The sequence below is a fragment of the Lepisosteus oculatus genome, chromosome 21 (assembly GCF_040954835.1).
Source record: "Lepisosteus oculatus isolate fLepOcu1 chromosome 21, fLepOcu1.hap2, whole genome shotgun sequence".
NCBI lineage: Eukaryota > Metazoa > Chordata > Actinopteri > Semionotiformes > Lepisosteidae > Lepisosteus > Lepisosteus oculatus.
Window position 1 is genome coordinate 11,019,262 of NC_090716.1, and position 21,098 is coordinate 11,040,359.

The 21,098-nt window shown below is 39.9% G+C and overlaps 1 protein-coding gene across 1 annotated transcript in view; it reads right to left on the minus strand.

Moving 5' to 3' along the window:
• Positions 1 to 21,098, minus strand: part of pik3c2a (phosphatidylinositol-4-phosphate 3-kinase, catalytic subunit type 2 alpha) — a 39,724-nt gene that overhangs the window by 3,988 nt on the left and 14,638 nt on the right. The window contains exons 3-26 of the mRNA XM_015338221.2: positions 20,500 to 20,600; positions 19,831 to 19,988; positions 15,851 to 15,971; positions 15,129 to 15,240; positions 14,808 to 14,887; positions 14,644 to 14,707; positions 13,784 to 13,930; positions 13,393 to 13,426; positions 13,033 to 13,249; positions 10,203 to 10,325; positions 9,645 to 9,812; positions 8,836 to 8,944; positions 8,200 to 8,342; positions 6,587 to 6,775; positions 5,932 to 6,025; positions 5,115 to 5,209; positions 4,479 to 4,659; positions 3,777 to 3,881; positions 3,048 to 3,140; positions 2,031 to 2,160; positions 1,749 to 1,885; positions 964 to 1,133; positions 701 to 857; positions 35 to 144 (exon numbers count right to left, since the gene is read on the minus strand). Of these exons, the coding sequence (XP_015193707.2) occupies positions 35 to 144; positions 701 to 857; positions 964 to 1,133; positions 1,749 to 1,885; positions 2,031 to 2,160; positions 3,048 to 3,140; positions 3,777 to 3,881; positions 4,479 to 4,659; positions 5,115 to 5,209; positions 5,932 to 6,025; positions 6,587 to 6,775; positions 8,200 to 8,342; positions 8,836 to 8,944; positions 9,645 to 9,812; positions 10,203 to 10,325; positions 13,033 to 13,249; positions 13,393 to 13,426; positions 13,784 to 13,930; positions 14,644 to 14,707; positions 14,808 to 14,887; positions 15,129 to 15,240; positions 15,851 to 15,971; positions 19,831 to 19,988; positions 20,500 to 20,600 (3,038 nt within the window). The remainder of the gene's footprint in view (positions 1 to 34; positions 145 to 700; positions 858 to 963; positions 1,134 to 1,748; positions 1,886 to 2,030; positions 2,161 to 3,047; positions 3,141 to 3,776; positions 3,882 to 4,478; positions 4,660 to 5,114; positions 5,210 to 5,931; positions 6,026 to 6,586; positions 6,776 to 8,199; positions 8,343 to 8,835; positions 8,945 to 9,644; positions 9,813 to 10,202; positions 10,326 to 13,032; positions 13,250 to 13,392; positions 13,427 to 13,783; positions 13,931 to 14,643; positions 14,708 to 14,807; positions 14,888 to 15,128; positions 15,241 to 15,850; positions 15,972 to 19,830; positions 19,989 to 20,499; positions 20,601 to 21,098) is intronic.

The following is a 21,098-nucleotide window of genomic DNA, read 5'->3' on the forward strand; positions in this document are numbered from 1 at the left end:
AGAGCTACAATCAGAAATGTGAGTAGAGAAGTACCTAGTAAAGAAGACAGTGGCCTCGGCATCTGTAGTTTGAGGCTGCAAAGCATCATAGACATATTTCAGGTCCTGAGCACCAGTCAGCTCTGGCAATCCAGATGATGTCATCTGACAATAATAGAAATAAAGAAAAATGAACACATATGGGCAACAAGAATTGCTTTAGAATTATACAAATTTAGTGCTAATTAGAAACAGTAAAACAAAAGTGTAAAAACACCAGTCTATTAGTCATGTGGATGTGTTGCATGAACAGGTTTTTAAAATATCTCAGGAAATTACAATTGGCAGCTGATCAAGCAACAGAAAACAAGCAATTGCATCAAATTAGACAGAGTGAATCAGGCTTCCTTGAATAATGTGATCTTTCACTAAAGTCATCTGGGAGTTAAAATGGGAGCTGTGGGAGGTGAGAAGAAAACAGTGACATCCATCACATAAACGCTTATCAACACAAGACAAAATGCCACTGCTAATGCCCCACATTTGTGTGCTGAGGGATGTCATTTTTAAAGCCATCTACTGATTAAGACTGTTTAAAAAACTTTAATTAATCTAAATTAGGCCAAACGCTCCAGGTTCCATCACTGTGCACATGTCCATGGAGACCTCATTTTACATAAGTGAATAAGTGAATTGCAATACGACTGGCTTTTGTTCTTACCAAAGAGAGCAGGTTGAGAAATAGGCTGGCATGCTTGCGGATCAGGTTGTAGGCCTGTGAACAGAGATCCACAAAGAGCTGGAAGCGACTGGTGGGCTTCTCTCCACCATTGATGACATAGGCCATGTCGGAGGTCAGCACGAAGGGGGCGCGGTCTCTGGAAGCCAGCGGAGGAGAGAGCGGAGTCAGTCCCGGAGACCAGATACGTGCAGGGTGGGAAGAACGCGTCACGTGGAGGTTATAACAACAGGCATAGACAATACCTTTTAAAACTTCCAAACATTTGTGCGTGTCCCAGAAACTTCCCAAAATCAATGTGGAACATGTGTCCCGTGGAGCGGAGCATGATGTTGTCATTATGACGGTCACAGATCCCCAGCACATACGTCGCCACACAGCAGCCGGCGCACGAGTAGATGAAATTTTCTGATGCCTTGGGAAAAGAGGGGGGGGTGTTTATAGCTCCTCTGTTATACAGTACGTCTCTCTAACACGTCAGCTTCCTTTAGGCTTTTACTGTACAGCTCAGTCTCTGTTCCATTTTTACAGCTGGCAGCAGAAGCCCAGCACCTCAATGGAGTCCAAGATGTGTGACAGTAAATAAGATAGAAAACAACGTTTCGGCTGTGGAGCCTTCGTCAGGTGTGAGCACACCTGAAGAAGGCTCCACGGCCGAAACGTTGTGTTTTCTTTCTTCTTTTTTTCAGCATAGAATAAACCTATTACTTGTTCCTTTGCAGTCTACTCATGCTGACGCAGATACCCACCTGAACTACTAAAGTAAATAAGATGTCACATATAAATAAAATATCCTCGAACCTAATGGGAATACATTTCTAATATTTAAAGATAATTTAAGTGAAGTATTTCAAATGCATCTATAATGGTCTGGTGAAAGAATCACTAAGTAGAACATTTTAATTCACTAGCATTCATCTCCTGCTGCCAACTCATGAGAAGATCTTTATTTTAATGAGAGGTGGGTCTTCAGAATAAGCAGCTGCTTTACTCGATGGCTTCACGTGAGGGATGCTGGCTGTCTCTCTACCTTCTCGTACTCTTCCTCTGAAGGGTTGTACTTGCGCAGCCACTCCGCCAGGGGCTTGTCCTTGAAGGACCCCGTCACCCCATACTCCACCTGGATCTTCCGCAGCGTGTCCGACGCCGGGACCAGCTCCACCATGCCTTCAGGACGAGACGGCAAAGCACACCGCAATGAAGGCAGGCGACTCGCTCAGAGAGAAACCAGGAAAAACTGGGTTCGGTCCATGTTTTACGGAGGCCGTCACACCTTAAAAGGCTTCGCAAACAACCTTCTCTGAGGTCGTACCTCGGTCTTTGCCGGTGGAAATGCATTTAAAGTTAACGATCCGGAGATCCAGGCCCTCCTGCAGCCATATCTTGTCCATGATCTTGATCATCTGGAGGGCCAGCATGTCCTGCCGGAGGTCTTCGCCTACCTGAGGGAAAGAAGAGAGCCTGTCAATCCAGGAGACCCCCTAATAACCTAACATGGGTTTTTTAAATGTGTGTAACAAGTATACAGACACCTGGTGAAACAGACAGGAAAAGGGACGGTAGATAAGGGATTGGCTGTGATATAACAACCACGGTCAATTTACCTCATGGATCAAAGGGGGTAATGAGGCATTTAAAAAAGTTTACCTACGTCCCAAGTTAGCCAGGAAGCATCTAGACTCAGTAAAGCAAATAGTCAGTTATTTTCTAGTCAGTGCGAGAAAATGATACAGGAAGATAAGAAATACTTGATATTTTTTAAATACCTTCTTTGTTAGTATAAAGATACTAGTGTATTAACATGTCATTTTAATAGCTATCATATTGTAATTGGGGTGAAAAAATATGAAAAAAGCCTAATGTTACAATTTCCCATTCCTCCCAGCAGAGAGAGCCTGTGAGCAAACAAACACTACAGCAAAGCACAACTAGACAACAGCAAGCCTTATTCAACACAGGCTAAGGATCAGGAACTCTAGTACAGCAGAACTCTTCTCCAGTGTGCTATGCATGCATTGGATCATGTTTACTTAGCTCATGGATAATTAAGGGCCAATTAAATAAAAACCTCACACTGGCAATTCAATTAACTGAACAAGCTCATCTTTTTGAAACCATTCTTGAAGAACACATAACGAAGTTATTTCAATACAAAAAACTTTAAGAATACCGAACTTGTTGTTAATTTCATGTTCGTTTTTACTTCTGTAAAAACATTGAAAACTATTTTACCACCTTGAACAACCACTTACGTAAGGTATGCTATACAACTAACAGGTCTAAATGTGCTTTAGGGCTGAATTTCAATTCCATTTAAATGTGTTCTTACCTTAAACATTACATTGATTTCTTCTCCTAGAGGATCATTGTTCGTGAGGGCTATTTTCAGAGGGACTGCATTAGAGTTGAAGAAAGAGCACGCCTGTTCACATAGAAATAAATCAACATTAGTTCATCGTTTTCCTCTATTTATAAACAGAAATTTACATCTACAGAGGGATGCCAGATTTCACTCAAAAATCAATTAGTTTCAGAGAACATTAACATAGAAAGCGACTTTGTTGTTTATGTAGTCAAAACAATATATTATGTAAACTGTTCAAATCGAAAGAAGATAAAATACTGACTCATGACACAACCGCTTGTCAGATGAAACCAAATCCTCCAAGCTGTAGTTTAACACTTAATAAACTTCCCAGCATAAAAAAGAACAACAAGAAAAGGGATTTGCAAGTTTACTTTCAAAAGTATACAAGAAAACATTTGGGGTTTTGTTTTCCACTCTCTTCAAAACCAACATTTTCAGTTCTTCTCAATATATTCAGCTTCGAATCTAAACTTTAAAAAATGGACTCGCCAATAGTCACGTACAATAAATTCAATGACCAAAAGACTTTGATTGATCAATATTTTCAAGCATGGCGGTCTAATTCTGGTTTCTGCATGCTGGCAAGTAGGCAGGCTTGTAGAGGATATTTTAAATCAGCAGCACCTGAAGAGCTGAAGAGCTCAAGAAGTGCACTGCAAACACCTGACCGGAAGCACAAGGACAGACTACCTTGATGTTGAGCTCCTTAGCCACCAGGCTGGGACTGAGGGGCAGGCGGCACTTATTCCTTGAGAAAAACAACTGTACTCTTTCCATGCCTTCCTGAAGAACAGCCTAAAACCACAATAAACCAACATGCCTTAATACAACTAGTCACCCCCAAACCCATTCAAATTAAATTACAGGATACTTATAAACAAAAAGCACTGTGAAGAATGGCAGTACAGTATATACACCAAAAGGCACAAGAATGGCTCAATGTGACCACCACCTGTATCTACAATGGCTTGCAAGTGTTTGCTCACAGACACGTGTTCACCAAAGCAAGTGTAACCATTTTCTTTAGTTCCTTGTGCAGTTTTCATGATAAAGTTATTTGAATAGGCCATCTATCTTTACCCTGTGACTAGATAAACCCAGACTGTTATTTTCAAAAGGAAGGGCAATTTAACATTTGAGGATCTGGGATCAGAGCCGCAGTGAAAACATGAAGCTCCACCTGCGAAACCTAAGAAGCCAGTCAGTTTGTTCTGGTGAAATTTTGTACTTTTTCTCGAATAAGCAGCAGTCCTATTATTACCTAGACAAGCAGGATACTGGCTGAGGCTCCGTTTTCTTTGTGGAGCCATGAAGCCATGTCCAGAGCTGCAGGATCCCCCCTCTCCTTACAGCAACACCGACACAGCAGGAGCACCTGGCAGCTGTACTCACCTGTCTCGCAGACCCGCTGGCCTGTCGCACCTTCTCTGCCACCACGGCCAGGAGCTGCACCAGCTGCGTCTGCTTGTCCAGCTCGTCCCTCAGCCCTCGGCCACACAGGCACAGCAGGGCCCCCAGTGCGTTCTCGTAGCAAGAGCCGAAGGGCGGGTCTTGCACCGCGTTCTTCAGGAGCCTGCAAACGTCCGCAACACTGACACACTGACACTTTGCCTCAGGAAAAACCAGCAACAACATTCGATCGTGTGACGGAACACACAAGTGTTTTCTATAAATTCGAACACAGAGATTTGTGTCTATCCATGAAGCTGTGCCACAAATCTTTGAGATTAAGAAGAAGGAGGGTTTAAGCGAATTCCCATTTTACTCCAGTCTTTTCATTGAAATTCTAAGGGAAAGACCATGCTTTGCAGATCAATAATGACTTTTCAATATTAATACAACATCAATACAGAATGGCTGTGAAAATGTTTCCACGTCTCTGTGTTACCAAAAATTATGCTACTTTCTGCCAAGCCAAAAAAAATGTTTTCGACAAGTGAGACAAAAATGATGACCTATTTTCTAAAAGATTGTTTTTTGGTGTTGTTGTTTTCGAGAATCAGAAATATTAAATAAGAAATAACTCACCAGTAAAGGTAATGAGCAATATTAACATTTCCTTGTGCTCGAGACAGCAGACACATTAACAAGGCATTCTTCAAGTGACACTCAAATTTTAAGGCCTACAGGGGGATAAAAACAGCTATTAAGATCTTTCAACATGACTGGAAATCGTAGAGTGCCAGATGAATAATGCAAAAATAAAACTTGAAACTTATGGAAAAATGTAGTTGTATCTTGCAAGTTAAACGACTTTCTCTACAAAGTCAATATCTGGATTCTTAAACATTTGTTCAGCTCCGAATGACTGAAGACCATACATCTTTGAAGACCAGTTTTACCCAGACAGGCTGTGTGAAATCATTATGAGGTTTTAAATCAAGGTTAAAATTAGGGATATTATAGGTTTTTAAATATTGTGGTAGGCTGACTGCAGGGCAAGCCATGCTGAAGTAGCACTATGGAAGGTTTAAGATGGTCTGGTGAAAGCGTAGTCTCAGAATCACAATGGGTTGGATTTCTACCAGTGACCGCAATCAAGAGGGGTGAATACACAGCCAATTCTTATTAATTGATAGGCTCTTAAAAGAAGATGTGGGAAGAGGTTAATAACTAAATCTATTAGTTTAAGACCCACTAAGGGTAACAGCCTTCAGCCTTCAGTTCAGGAGACAGCTTGGCGAAAAACTTCTTCTGCTAACAGCATAGTTTCTAAGCGCGGACAAGGGGACAGGGAAAGAGGCCCTGCTTGAGCTTAATCTCCAGGAAGTCAGTTTACACGTCTGCAATGGAGATGCGACCTCTTCAGTGTACAGTAAATTGAGGAGGTTCGAGCCTGAATTACCTGCACCAGCTGTGGAAGATAGTCGGCCAGTTCATCATCACTGCTGCTCTCTATCCAGTTCACAGCCATTCTGCGCACCTCTGTATCTGCAAACCTAAAAGAACATTTTCTCACAGAACACTGGATTTGCACTTGCTGCCAAAGATGGGGGCCACTGTTCTGTTCCAAACCTGTTATGTCCTTGGAGACTGTAGATTCTTCCAAGAAATGGCTGGATCCTTGGATCAAATAAATACTAAACTACCCTATGGGCTAGATAGGTCAAATGGCTTCCTCTCCTTTGCGTAACCTTTCTCATTTTGATACAGAGATGACATCACAACGCTTAACTCATATTATCGAAAACCTGCCGCAATCTGAGAAACCAGAGATAATATGTTTTTATTTTCACACTCAAATATGTTTGTTAAAATTAGTTAATTAAATGTATGGCATGACCCAAAACAATGTCTTAAACCATTGCTTGGTTAAAGGGCAAATGGGCCATGTCTTATATTTGAAGTGCAAGGTGGAATCAATATTCTTGTCCACTTATACTGTGGCTGCAAAGTGAAATAAAAAAAACAATGTAAATTTTGACTTGATCTGATCACTTGTCCAGAAATTGTAATACACTCCGCAAATGGCAGCAGCGTCTTGCATCTCTTTGACTTACTTAGAGTCCAGCAGCTCCAAGGCGCAGACAGACGACAGTGGGGGCCAGTGGTGCAAGAGGGAGTGTATTTCGACCATGCTTCCCCAGTCCCAGCTGGGTGCACTCGCCAGGATCTTTGGTAGGCTGTTCTCGTAGGTCTGGCAGTGATGTCGTTTGTCCCACAAGAGCTGCCTGTCAGCCCTGGTGAGCCTGTTGAGACATGCCATGCATAGTGTTCAAATCAGCAGTGTAGTATGCCTATGCTTTGCCCAAATGGAAGTGCTCATACTGTAAGAGGTTATTAGATACATAAGTTCTGAAAAGTCAGAAATATATATAAGTGTGAAAAGGCATCCTGGACATATACACTTAGTCATGTTCTCATCCGAAGCAAATCTTGAGAAGGGAATTTGCAGCTACAATATCTGTAGGTCACAATGGGATAAGGATTTGTGCTGCTCACTTAAGGATCTCCACGACATTTACGTTGAGAAACAGTAAAACATCTTAGAACAGAAGGAAACTGATCTGCTCATTGAATTTATGTTTGTCATACTATACATATGCAATAATGTTTTAGAGCTAAGATAAATCTAACACCCTCTGTTTAAACTTGATCATATAAGCTATATAATTAAGCATGGGATGATTTTCATTTGTGGGTATTCAGCAGTAACACAAAACACAAGCTGACCATGGAAACAAACCAGGCTGATGGATTTGTGCCCAATACCCTGACAATGACGTTTAAGTGAAATTAAAGTGTGACTCATCTTTCACTAGAATTTCAACACTCTTACCTGTGACTATTCAAGCAGTTTTTTCTGCTTGAAGTAGGCACTGTACCAGCCACTGCAACCAGCAAATCAGAACATATTTCATTACTGGTGTCTTTTATTTCAGCTGAACACTTTTTGCTTCGTTTACTTTTTGTTTTATTTTGGCAATCCTAACCACAGAAAGATGAAGATACTTTTTTTTCCTATATTACACAGTTTGATAAGTTCCTCTTATGCTTTACTGTAACAGAACTATACATACATTAAAATACTATTTAGATTAGAAAGCCCTTTTCTCCCTTATCTTTTCCCATACTTACACTATTGAAGTGTGTTATGAAATCTGTTTTCATTATGTCTACTTTGGCAAATGACTTTGAAGACGAGAAAAGAACACTCCATTTGCTCCCAAGTGGCTGACCCAGAAAAGCTCGTTTGAGCCTCGTAGTCCAGACATTGGCAGTTTGAGCCTTGTGTTGGTGTGTCATTAGCCAACTGTAACAGTGATTTCCCATGTGAAAGACCAGTGCTGGGGATGATAGACTTGAATCAACCATTGTATCCTCAGCTTGTCATGTAACAATAACCCACTGTAAGTTCTCAGCAAGACTTGGGATTGCAGTTGTATGACAGGGAGAGATGCAACATAATTTCCAAATTTCTCAGATGGTACTATGGAACTTGCAATGTGTAAAACGAATAACAGAGAGAGTGTCACCAGAAAGAGTAGAGTCTTTATCACCCCTCGTGCAAGTACAAAGATAACCATTTAAAAAAAACAACTCTCTACAAAAACAGTAAAAAGGTAGTGTGTAATAATCCCAGCACTTCAGGAAGACAGGAATGAACACTCACCCAAATGTAGAAGCTTTGCTGCACAGTTTTTCAAGTCGTGCTGTAACCTCAGGATCTAGGGTTTCCAAGGCCTGTGGGTCAGGTCTGCTGGGAGGCTGTGGCCCAACATACAGAATGTCAACAGCAGGACTCGGGAAATCAACCTGGAGAAAAGAAACAGCCACTGTTATCCAGAAATGGGTAGAGCAAAGCAAAGAAGTAGAGGAACAAATTCTAAACCAAAGGTGTCATTCATTTAATCTAAGAAGCAAATCCAAAACATGGTATAACTTTCTTTACACAGCTTTTTCCTAACGCGCTTTAACATCAATATGGCAAGACAGGACAGGCAAAATGTTCACATCCTTTTATTTTATGCTGGAACATCCAGCCATTTCCAGAAAAGCCACTTATTCCTGGTCGGGGCTGCGACAAGGTGAAGCCTATCTTGGAAGCATAGCGCATAAACAACACTGGCTAGGATGCCAGGCCATCACAGGACACACACACAGGATCAATTAAGAGATAATTAACCAAGCCAAAAAGTCTTTGGAAGGCTTTCCAATGAAATGGAAACTTTGTTCTCAGCTTAATGACGGTGATAATGATGACAGTTCTTGGAACAAGAACAAGGACAGGGAGACAGCCTGTGATTACCTGCAGCACTGTTCTATCGATTGCATTCCCTTTCCTATTCCCTGTAGCAGCTGGGGCGACCACTGTAGACGTCCACAGACTGAGAAGCTTAGTTCCACTTGCCAGCACTCTGAAACACAAGAGCGATACGAAACAAAAAACGGACAACTGTCAGCATGAAGCAAGGACACAATTTAAAACAACTGGTATAGTAATTTTAGCAGGAAAACCAATAATGCTGAAGGTAAGAAAGTGTAGATTGATGAACAGTGGAAATACGCCCATGCATGAACTTTTAGGAGCATGTGTCGCTGAAAAAAAGAAAGCAAACCTTAATTTCAGTGTGCTTTCATACTGTTTTTATACTCAGAATCAACATCCAACTTCTATTTTAAAACCAATGCAATTCACACATACAATAGCAATCTTTTAGGACCAAGGCAGTGCCTTTTTTTAGGAATGGCAACCTAGGAGAAGTTTAAAAGATGAAGAAACTGCCTTCTAAACATTCTGTTTGCAAACGTATTAAGCTACCCTGGTGGCACTTTTCTTCTATGCAGTGTGAACTAAAGGAGAGGAAAACTTGCTATCACTGTAAACTAAAAACAACACTTTTTTTCCCTAAAATGGGAAGAAAAAATTAAAGGCGGCACTGAAACAAGAGGCCCCACCATGTACACTTAAAAGAAATAAACACCTGAGTGTCGTAATTAGATATTAGGCAATAATATTAAAAACTGGGAAACCTCTAAGACACCTGTAATATTTACCAAGATGAGCATCTTTCACACAAACAAACAATGGATAACACAAAGATGCATAGAAATTACCCCCGAAAGTCAAAGAGTGGCATGGTCACTTTCCCGAGAAGCTCTGGTCCCTTTCTCTGTTTGTTGGAATCGGGCGAGTTGCTTGCATTCTGGTTTAGGATTCCATACAAAGACAGGCTTAACATTGACTCTAAAGGCAAGAGCGCAACTGAGATAGGAAACTGTATCCTGCAAAAGAATAAAGACAAAAGGACTTAAAAATGAGAGAAATGGATTTGGGAAAAGGCAGGATTACTGGTTTGAGCTAATGGTGGATGAACTCAAACCAGTAATTCTGGTGGATTACAAAATTTGTGGATTCCTATATTTTTACCGCTTTGCATTCATGTTAAAATATATAAATTGAGAAGCCAAGTGCAACAGTAGGTATTTTCACAATCTGAAATTAAGAATACTCTAATTCTAATATTCTAAATCCTTGATCAAACATCAATTAGTAAAAGTGGTTTTACACACAAATGAAACCACCTTTTTAGAAACAAATGCTTAACTTTGTAGCAGAGATTCGTTTTCAACATTTAATTATGTAAAAATGATGTAACAGATTAAAATACTTACAGTTCTTCCCATTTAATGTTGTAAAAGAAATTCCTGTATGTTCCAACTTTCTTGGATTGGACTGGTTTAAATAAATTCCTTCCATTATGGGTCAGAGAACACAGTATGTAGTACTTCTCAAAACTAGAACCAAAGAGTTGACAGTGAGGTTGACTACATCCAGTGAATGGTGCACTTTTATGTGAAGAAATCTCTGGCATGGGTAAACAACTTTACCAAGCATACACATGCTTTGGTGAAGAGAATTAAAAAGGCACTTCTTTAAAGGTCTAATCAGGTGTAAATACTGAACTTATAAAAATCTTCAGTTAGGTTTAAATTTGTTTTTTTTACAGCATTCTTTATTTTGAACGTGAATGAAACTTGCTTAGCATAATAAACAAACTTCAATGAAGTTTGCACACGATGCTAAAGGCTTTTAAAAAATTCTCCTGGTAAGTGGTCACCCCAAAAAAAGAAGCATGATGGAAAAACATTGTCAGCTTTCTCTTGCAATAGCCATGACTACAGGAATAAGCACTGAATTAAAACAAAACAAATGACAGGATGTTGTTAGAAACCTTGTTACAATAGTTTTAAATTCATTTAAAAAATTCTTATCATGTTCAAGTAAGGGTGGAGCAGTGGCTCTGTGGCTCAGGATCTGCGCCTGTGGCTGGAAGGTTGCCGGTTCAAATCCCACAGCCGGTAGAGGAATCCTACTCTGTTGGGCCCCTGAGGAAGGCCCTAAACCCCAACTGCTCCAGGGGCACCGTATAAATGGCTGACCCTGCGCTCTGACCCCAAGCTTCTCTCCCTGTCTGTATGTCTCATGGAGAGCAAGTTGGGGTATGGGAAAACACAAAATCCTAATGCAAGAAATTGTATATGGCTAATAAAGTGATCTTATCTTAAGTTGCTTTACTAATAAAAGTGCTAACTTGAAATGGTGGTTAAAACATATTGTGGACTTTCCTGGTTTGCCTGGACACTCTCCAGGTGTCCAATCATAGTAATGGAGGGCCACTGTCTGCAGATCTTCATTCTAGTTAGGCTCTTAACACACAAAGCTAGCTGGTAACGCGCTTAAAAACTTCTCCAAGCAGTTCAGGTTCTGCTTCTTTAAACAGACCTGCAAATACACAGGCACTCCTGGACTCCTAGCCTGTGTCAAACCCCAAGCAATGGCACACTTTGGTCAAGCATCACCGATTCCTGGGACTTGCTGGACACTTGCTAAGCTGCCGTGACGTCTGTGAGACGCACTGCCCCTGCTACCCCTCCAAGCCCTGAGGAGCTTGTGAAAAATGAAATCACGGACGTTTGACAGCTTAAGCGTACCAGGGAAGTCTCCCGTCTAATAGTAGTACAGGGGGGCACAGCAATAAGCCAGACTGACTGATAAATCCAAATTGAGAGGGTAGAAAACAGAAAAAAACAACTGGTAATCACAAATTAAAAAAGGCATCTTTAAGAAAACAATAACAAAAGAGTGGAGCACTGCATATTTTTTTAAAACCTATAATATTTCTTGAGTGCTGCTTTGTTTCACATATTAATTCAGAATTCAGATAACCTAGAGGTCACAGACAGAATGGAGATAAAGCTTGAGGGTCACGTGCTACAGGCAGAAAGCTGCTATTTTTAACCAGTTCACGTTCAGTTTATAAACTCTGGTTGGCCCAGCACAGTAGAAAGAAAAATCCTCAGGCAGTTAAGTCTCACAAGCTACCATTTATAAAATATTAGTTCATTCTCCTCAGGGTGTTTGTTTTTATGTCCCTGAAATAGAATGGCCCAAAATGTGTTCATGGTTTAGCAAGTATGACATTTAAGAAAACAAAACCATTTGGGTTTGTATCTTGAATGCACGAGAACATTAAAAAAACATTTTCAGTTGTGAACCTGAGTCACTGCTCCCATTGTTTTATCTACATAAAGAACAGAAAGTCAGGAGGCCAAACGGTACTGTGTAAACTTGAATCCCTTTTCACAATCATGATTATCTCTCATTATTGGATACTGTCATGATGAAATTGTAACATACAATAACACTAAAAGCAACACATTTAGTATGAGAGTATTATTTAACTGCTTATCACAGCTAAAGCATATTATAGGACTATTCAAAAATCCTCCCTAAAGACTTGGAGAGCTTCGCTACCATGAATCTCCAGAAAAACAGCTTTCTAGCACTACAGCTGTAGTTTCACATAGTACATCTGGTTTGTGACATAATAATTTTCATTTTCAGTGAGTCAACTAATTACATGGCAATACTTTTAATAATGGGACAGATAATTAAGGAAATAAACTGTTCACTGCCAAAATCAAGATATCTAAATTGAAAAAATATCCTACTTTTTAAGGCCGGACTTAAACAGGTATATTACTGCACTGTGTTCAGGAAAAAAAGGTCATTGTGAAATTTAACAGTAACAATGTTTTTTTCCAGTAGGTACAGTATGTGTTTTTGGCTTTTTAATATAGTAAGGGTTTAAACACAAAGCAGTTGCTTCGACCTTAAGTGCAAGAAAGTTATCTTGCTTTCTGGAAAACATCCAACACTTGCTTATTTTTAACTAGATAAAGCAAACGAGAGAGCAAATGTGCCTTTGGGGAAACCCGACAGGTGCAGCGGACTTGGGAATCCCAGCCAATATTTCCGGGTCAGACCAAAGTCTAAGACCAGAAATCACATGCAGGAATTACAGTACATGAATTCCATAGACCTTGTTTACCAGATAGTGCAGGCACTTAACCAATATCGTCCCCGAAGGCTAAATAATTTCAAGCTTCCAGATAAACCTGCCCAACCCCCAGTCATTCTGCTGCCTATTAAAGAACATACCTGCTGACCCATGCTGCTGTAATGCCATGAACTGCAAACAGTGTAAACTGGATATGCTCTGTGGTCCCAGAGGCTTCTTTTGTGCTTCTGGCCTCTTTCTGCCTATTCACAGGGGCCTGTGAGACTGCGCTGCTGAATGACTTGAGGTACAGCTGCACAAGGCTATACACTGCACTTGTTAGTCCGTTTATACTCTCCTCAACAGGGCTGCAGGAACCTGAAAACAAATACATTGTAAATAAGAAAATGTGCAATGCAGCCTAGCTATGCTTGATAAAGCACTCAATCTTTTTTTGTTCCTTTTCTGGACTATTTGACTAAAGTACATCTCAACAAGGATTGCACAGATGTTTTACTTACTGTTTGCTGAACCATCTGAAGATTTTGTAGTGCCCTGTGAAATAAAACATCAGTTATAAGCACACAAAAATCAAGTTAATTTTCATCAGCAAGTGATCATTAAAAATTTTAAGTGTAAAGCCCAATAAAAACTTTGGCCACATTTTTATGAGCATGAGATATGTCAATTGAATAACCACAGAATCAACAAATTACATTTGTATAGTACTGTAAAGGTCTGCCAACTGAAGCTCCATTGGGCTTTCATTTCTGCAGTTCTGTAATCCAACTCATTAGGAGAAAAGAGACACATTTAAGTCCAATAATAACTTTGCAGGGCAGGAGACTATACCCTAGAGCAAGCATGTGAGTGACTTGCCACAGATTCATTGAAATACGAAGTCAGGATTACCTCCGGGTTTTTGGTTCTCGGGAGATTAACAGAGCGCTTCACTTTCTTCACTGCGTCCGTGACGGCCTTTGTCTCTACTTCATATAACACACAGCACAGGGTCTTCACAGTGTTCATCAATTGCTCCACCGTTTTGTACTGGTTATTCTAATGGGAACATTAATGGGAGCTGAGTTACAGAATATAGAATTTCATTGGTGATGTAGTATCTATGTTTAAACAGCAGCTATATCACCGTACAACTCACAACTGGCAAACCACAGTGTGAGCCTGACCAGTACCTGGCTGGGAGACCACTGGGGAGAGCTAGGGACGAGGAAGAGGCGCACTCACCCTGTGGTCTGTGTGAGTCTTAATGCCTCAGTACAGTGATGGGGACACTATACTATAAAAGGGGCCGTCCTCTGGATGAGATGTAAAACAGAGGTCCTGACTCTCTGTGGTCATTCAAAATACCAGGGTGTTTCTAAAAAATGTACAGATGTTACCCCAGTGTCCTGTCCCAACTTCTCATTGGCTTTTACCAATCCTGGCCTCATAATAATCCCCATCTATCAATTGGCTTCATTACTCTGTTCTCTTCCTCACGGATAGCTAATGTGTGGTGAGTGTTCTGGCACATTTTGGCTGCCGTCTCATCATCAAGGTGGGGGCTACACATTGGTGGTGGTGGAAATTCACCACTAAAGCACTATATAAGTGTAAGGAATTATTATTATGTACCTAAAATATATACCATTTTATGTACTCCTATTTTTCTAAATGGTGGAAATATACTGACATTAAAATTCCTTCCCTGGGGCATTTTCTTGAGACAAGAGAATATGTATGTGACAGATTTGCAATATCAGAGTGCTTACTTCATTCTGGAGGCAGACCTGAACCGAACTATGGTAAGCGTCCAAGTAGTCAATAAGGCATTGTCTAAAAAAAACATTAGAAATCACCATGAATCAGAGTACCGTAAAAACACTTGGATTTGAATTGAATGTGACAAAAGGATGTAAAACAAGCTCAGATTTACCTTGTGATCATCTCCTTAAAAGGCCTTTCCACCTGGCACAGGTATTTTTCCAAATCAATGGGGGAAGTATCATCGTCAGCCTGCTTGTGCACACAACAGAAACGTTTTCTCTTTTCCACATATACACTTTTTGTTTTTGCTCTGATATTTGTGCTAGCACAGATAGCACCTTTGTTCCCAAAGCTATCTTTTAGGACATTTTACTCAAATAGCTACATCTGTCAAGCTCGAAAAGAATCTAAGATACAACTCTACATGCAGATGATTCTTATTTACCGTGCTGAGACTTAACACAAGCACACAAGATAATATGCTGCTTACCGTACGAGCAAGATCCCTGCATACAGTGCTCTGAGACAAGAGCTGCAGCTTAATCTCGGTATCCCATTTTCGACAGTTCTGAATATATTCGTGACTGCCCAGGCAATGTTTACTGGAGAGGGACAGAAAAAAAATATTTAACAGGAAAAAGGAGCTGGGCCACTATGTATTTTTTCATGCTGTGAAAAATGGGAGCTCCTTAATTCTGTAGAGCAGGAAACAAAATTGCATCTGCAGAAATTCATGACTCACGACTTTATGTTCTCTGCAGAAAGAAAACACTGCTTGAGCAACGTTAGGGAGCAGCACTGGATCAAAATGAAAGAGATGGACGTTTCCTGCAATGCACACAGGAATAGAAATCTGACCAGGCAACTATCTGAAAGCGTTTACAAAGCATTAACTCAAAACAGGATGAGCATGAAGGGAAGAGCCTTTTGAGGAAGGTCTGTGCCTTACGTTTGCCTTCTGCTCTTTATTAGCTACAAAAACATTTGCTCCTTTTTTCTTGCCCTGCCAGGTTGTGTTGGGTATTATGAAAGGACAAAAGAGAAACATATTTTCCTAGCCCCACTTAAGAAAATATTCCTCTGTCTGGAATGTTGGCAGTCATCTTGTTTACATTTTTCTCTCTCTCACTCACTCTCTCTACTTCTCTCTTTTTTCTTCACCCCATTGAGAACATGCTGAACTGACAGGAGGTTGTTAACAATAGGACTTACTTTTGCAGTACTTCCTCTTGGCCGCAGACCTTCAGCACATAGCTGCCAATATCAACCTGGTTCAAGTCATCATGGACCCAGCACAGGGCCTGCATTATGAGCAGCTCCACCGGGGAACTCACTGAAACATCACCAATCAAAAGGTCACTGATGAGACAGAGAACAAGGAGGCACTACAGAAACAACAGCACTCCCTTCCTAGCATGGCTGGAACATGCAAACCTTATAGAAAAATCCAATATGTATCATAAAAGCACAGCATATATTTATGTACTCTGCCAACTGGATGAAGGAGGGAACTATGATCAGCCTAGGTCTATAAAACATCATCAGTGGAACATTTGAATGCTCAGACCGATATGTGGACACATACAGTACAAGCAATTTGAAGAACGTAAGCTGAATTCTCAATATGAAGTATGTCAGTTGAATGTCTCGGGTGGTCCTGCAATGTTGGGCACAGAAGAGAATTTTATAACTGGGACTTCAATTTCAAGATCTGAATTCCAATGATGGGTGGTGCTTAACACTTAGGGACTATCACAGTGTGGTATTTTAGCCATTGTAAAGCAATCAAGCAGAAAAGCTCATATGAAGAACAAGGCCAAAAAGAAACTACAGTACATGTCTAGCAGAGATTGAACAAAATGCAAAAAACGACTGAATTTGATAACTCAAAAACCCACCTAAAAACCCAATTACAAAGAACCCATTTTCACAAGTACAGCTAAAGGTATACAGTACATATCATTTAAAGGCCTATGGGTCCTACACTACAGTGTACCATTTAACAAAAGAAAGCACTACAGAAACTCCAGTTTAGCAACCAAGGACACCTGGAGCTGAAGATGCTGTGAAGAACAAACTGGGAGGAGACCAGGGTTTTCACTCAGCATCCCACAAAGCACTGGCTGAGTGACCCCTGAGCAATGATGTACACTACTTTGACCTAGACTAAACGGGGCTTGAGAATACTCTGAGGGAACATACGCAAAGTTAGAAAGAATCCTTATTAGTCTAAGAAAAAAAAACCTTCATACCTTTGCTTATTTGCAATCAATCTTGAAGACAAAAAAAATAATTATTATTCTAAATCATCTTTATAGGGTGTAAGTTCTTTTTGTCCTCGTACCTTAAAAAAAACCTCATGTCTAGAAATGACCTACAATTTGGACTGTCATCAAAATTACAATTCACTAGAGATTCCTGAATAAGTGCACACAATTTTGTGGTACAGTCAAAAATGAGGTGAGAAGCAGTCCCTTTTGGATTTGCTAATAGAATTTAAGAAGGAATAAGAACCATGTCCTCTCATGGAGAAAACACTCCCATGTTATGAAAACACATTCAGAGCACTCTAACCTTGTGCACTTTCATACCAGTGTATGCATGGAATTAATAACATAGCTCTTCTGATTACATATCCAGCAGATTTTAAACTGGGTGCCTGACATTACCAGCAGAAAATCCTGTAAAGATTAAAAAGTTCACGGCACTTTTAAATGCAATGAGAGATTTTGAATTCTGGGATCTCGAGGTTGAGTGAACAGCAGTATGAATGGAATAAATCAGAATACATTCAACTTATCAGTGCTTATAAAACTAGGCTACTGTTTTGTATTTAAGGATACATCTTGACTTTCAATCTTTTCAGATCTGAGAATGTGAACACGATCTTGCTCTGTACATCAAAGGGCAAACTGCACTGATGGAACACAAACACTACTTTTTCATGTAGGAAATAAAAACAGTCTGGCTTATTTTTTTAAATGAACCAAATAATGAAAATTAATTTTAAATATGTACACATTTTAAAAGCATTTGTGCCATATACCGAATACCAGCCTAAGCAAGAAAATACAAGACTTTGTTTGACAACAGGTTGGTTATTTTATCAGAAGACATTAAACAGTTCTAACACAATGCATTATTTAGGATCTGCAGTGCTAATGATAAAAGAGATCCACCAGCTAAAAATTCTGCACAGTTGGATTATTTACAACAAAAGCTGGTCTCATTGCATGCCAGCACTAGACTACAAAGCACTGTACAATAGCCTCGTTACCGTAAGATTTTGGAAGGTTCAGGCAAATGAAAAGAAATGTCCAACCAAACCCTAACTATGAAGTAGTTGAATAAAATCTAGTTGAATATTTATCACCATGAGTTAACGAGTGTGTTTTTGTTTCTTCAGTTGACTTCTGGATAGAAGTACCGTGCATAAAGTCTTTTCACTGCCCCACCACTCTGCCAAGTCTTCATACCACATGTTATAAGAAAAAGGAACATGCTGTGCTTCCCAAAAGTTGTAACATATTCCAAGCTGTTATGCTGCTTATTTTTTTTAATGATCTGCCTATTTGTTTTCTAAACTTTTCATCATGTTATTTAAGAGTTAAATCAGCTCTTTTATGGATTCACCATTATTATGCCCTTAACCAACACACCTTATATCTTAATGGCTAAGGTAAGATGGCCAGTAAGCCAATGGACATCAAACCCTATCCACTAACTGGAGATCAAAGGAAATGCTAGAACAGGTTTATAAGTAGACAAATAGATAGGAACATCATCTTTGCTGTTTTCAGAAATAACGAGCAAGATCAAACTGTTCAATGCGCAATCTCACCAAGAGGTACTGACTCCAGCTACAAAATGTCCGTCACCTCACACTATACACAACATTTACAGAAAAGTTCAAATATCCTGATTTCAGTTTTAAAATGTTTATGAAAAGGCGGATTTGTAGTTGTCGATCTTTATGACTAAGGTACTTGAAATTCTGAAGAAATACTCTACACAACAAATCACTGAATCTAGTATTTGCTCTCGTAAAACAGAGCCGGTGGTGCAGAGCTTGACATTGCAGAATGAACAAAGGAGCATGAAGGCTGCAAATATAGCTCCTTCAGGAGGATCGGGGCTCCACAGACTCCACGGGAGACCAGTCGGTACATCTTGCTCATGCGGGGGAATTTTAGACTCCATCCAGCTGAATCTCGCAGGCCGGAGTTCTGGCTGGGAGGCCTCTTTCAGAGACCCACAACTATGTTTCATATTCTCCAGCCCACATTTCTCCCCTTTTACTTTCCCATTGTGACCAAACTGTCATTGTTTTATTACATAGCCTTGTTTGACCCTTTCTATACATTCTTGAACTTGTATAAAATGTCAACCGCCTTTGTTCCAGACAGAAGAGGTTTTACGGTGTCTGTATAGGAAAATCCACCGAGACTTGGAATTGGTTTACTTGTTCTACATTGAGCTTTTTCCAAGACTATAATATCCTTTGTGTGGTACCATGACCAAAACTAAATACAACAATCTAAATGGTCTAACTAATGATTTGTAAAGCTTAAGTATTATTGCCTTTGACATAAATGCTACACTTTCTGCTATATACTGTCATGTCCACCCCATGCACAGTGAATTTGAGCTCCTTACAATGGTGAATTGATTTAGAGCACCCAAATTTAAGTGTAATAGAAGTATTCCCTTTTCCCAAAACTGTTCACCGGCTTCATTTGGACAACTGATTGTATATTTTTCTGATTTTCTAGTTAGTTTTGTTAAGTACATTAGATCAAAGCTGCAGCAGTCACAAAAATGTACACCCCTTATTTGTGTACGGAGTCTGACTGATCTTTCAACAGAAAAAAGACAATGGATTTATTCTGTCATGTCATTTATCCTACATGATGGTAGGACAAAAAACACTAAGTAGAGTGAGACTTAAGAGGCAGTGATGAGCAACAAAGAGAAAAATAAGCTTTTTGATAGACGTTTGTAGACATGAAACTGAGCAACATTTAGAATAAGGAACAAAAATGTTTACTTCCACACATTTCAGGTTTTTCTCATTCTGAAAGCCTATCAAAATAATTTAAAAATTCCTATATATGGTATATGTGCTTAGCACTGAGATATGTGAAAGGCCAAACATTTGGCAAATACAGTGGGGAAAAGTTAACCAATCTTACCGTCACAGGTAAAAGTGACTGGTTGCTCAGAGTCAGCAATTTCAATGCACACTTTGACACTGGCATTTTCACCACTCATATCTCTCTGAAGAATCACTGGGCTTAAAACATAGCCCGGGTTAGTGGTCACATCCTCATGAGGGAATCTGGACCTCAATCTGAAAGTGGAAAAAAATGACAAAAAGCAAACATGGAGATAAAAAAGTATGTGGATTTGAAATAAGTAAAAATCCTGAAGAAAACAGAATACTGGTATATTTCAACACAGTTAACAGTGTGTAAATAATGTACAAGGCTGTGATTATGGCTAAGGAGTACAGATCTTTGGAAAAATGGAAACTAGCCATCAGCTACTACTGCTTCAATGTATGCCACAGTAAAATAAATGATGGGAATATATTATTAATTTTGTTGCCAATTTATCTGGCTTTATCCAAAAAAAATAGATGAAACTTGTTTGAAGCCAATGTCACACTTATTTCCAAATGGTTTCTCTGATTTAATTTTGTATAATAATATTATGATGTAGTTGTTAACTTAAATATTCCAATTTTGGGGGGAAATGGTAGCAAAATCATTGTCTCTTCTGGTCCACATTTGCCACATTACACAGCTACAGAATTGATGGACAATAATTTAAAATAGATCATACAGTAGCATGCAGCTTACTTTGCAATTTCTTCACAGAAATCGACCACCTCTTCATTTTGTGCCTCCGTTTCTTGAAGAAAATTATACTTCCCTGTTGCAGTCCCCATTCCCTTGTCACACTGAAATAAAAAGCAATTTGCACAAATGTTAAACTGTTTTCTTTTTGTCAAATGTCTATGATTTTGATCTTTACATAAAACAGCATCAAGTAAAGACATGGGCAAGATAACTGGTACACAGAGAGCTAAACACACCAGGGTCTCGATATCTGCGAATTTAACACTCGCAAATTCGTTTTGTCGCGATTTGGTCCGGCTCACGGGATCTTGTATGGAAGAGGAGCAGAGCGGGATGAAAAGGAGCCGAAGGTTGTTAACTGCAACTGTCAAATTAGCTGTGCAACAGGCTAGGATCACGAGAGGAATCTAGCCAGTGACTGAGCCTGTCCCTGCTCGCTGCCCCATACCTGCACCTCAGCATGCTCTTGTTTTTATACTGTAACCAACCCTCCTGGCGGTCTCGGCTCCGTGGGGAATGACAAGCTGGAGACGGGTTTAGAGGCTGACTGACAGGTTTACTGCCCTTTCCATTACAGTGGGGTGTGCTAGTCACGGACC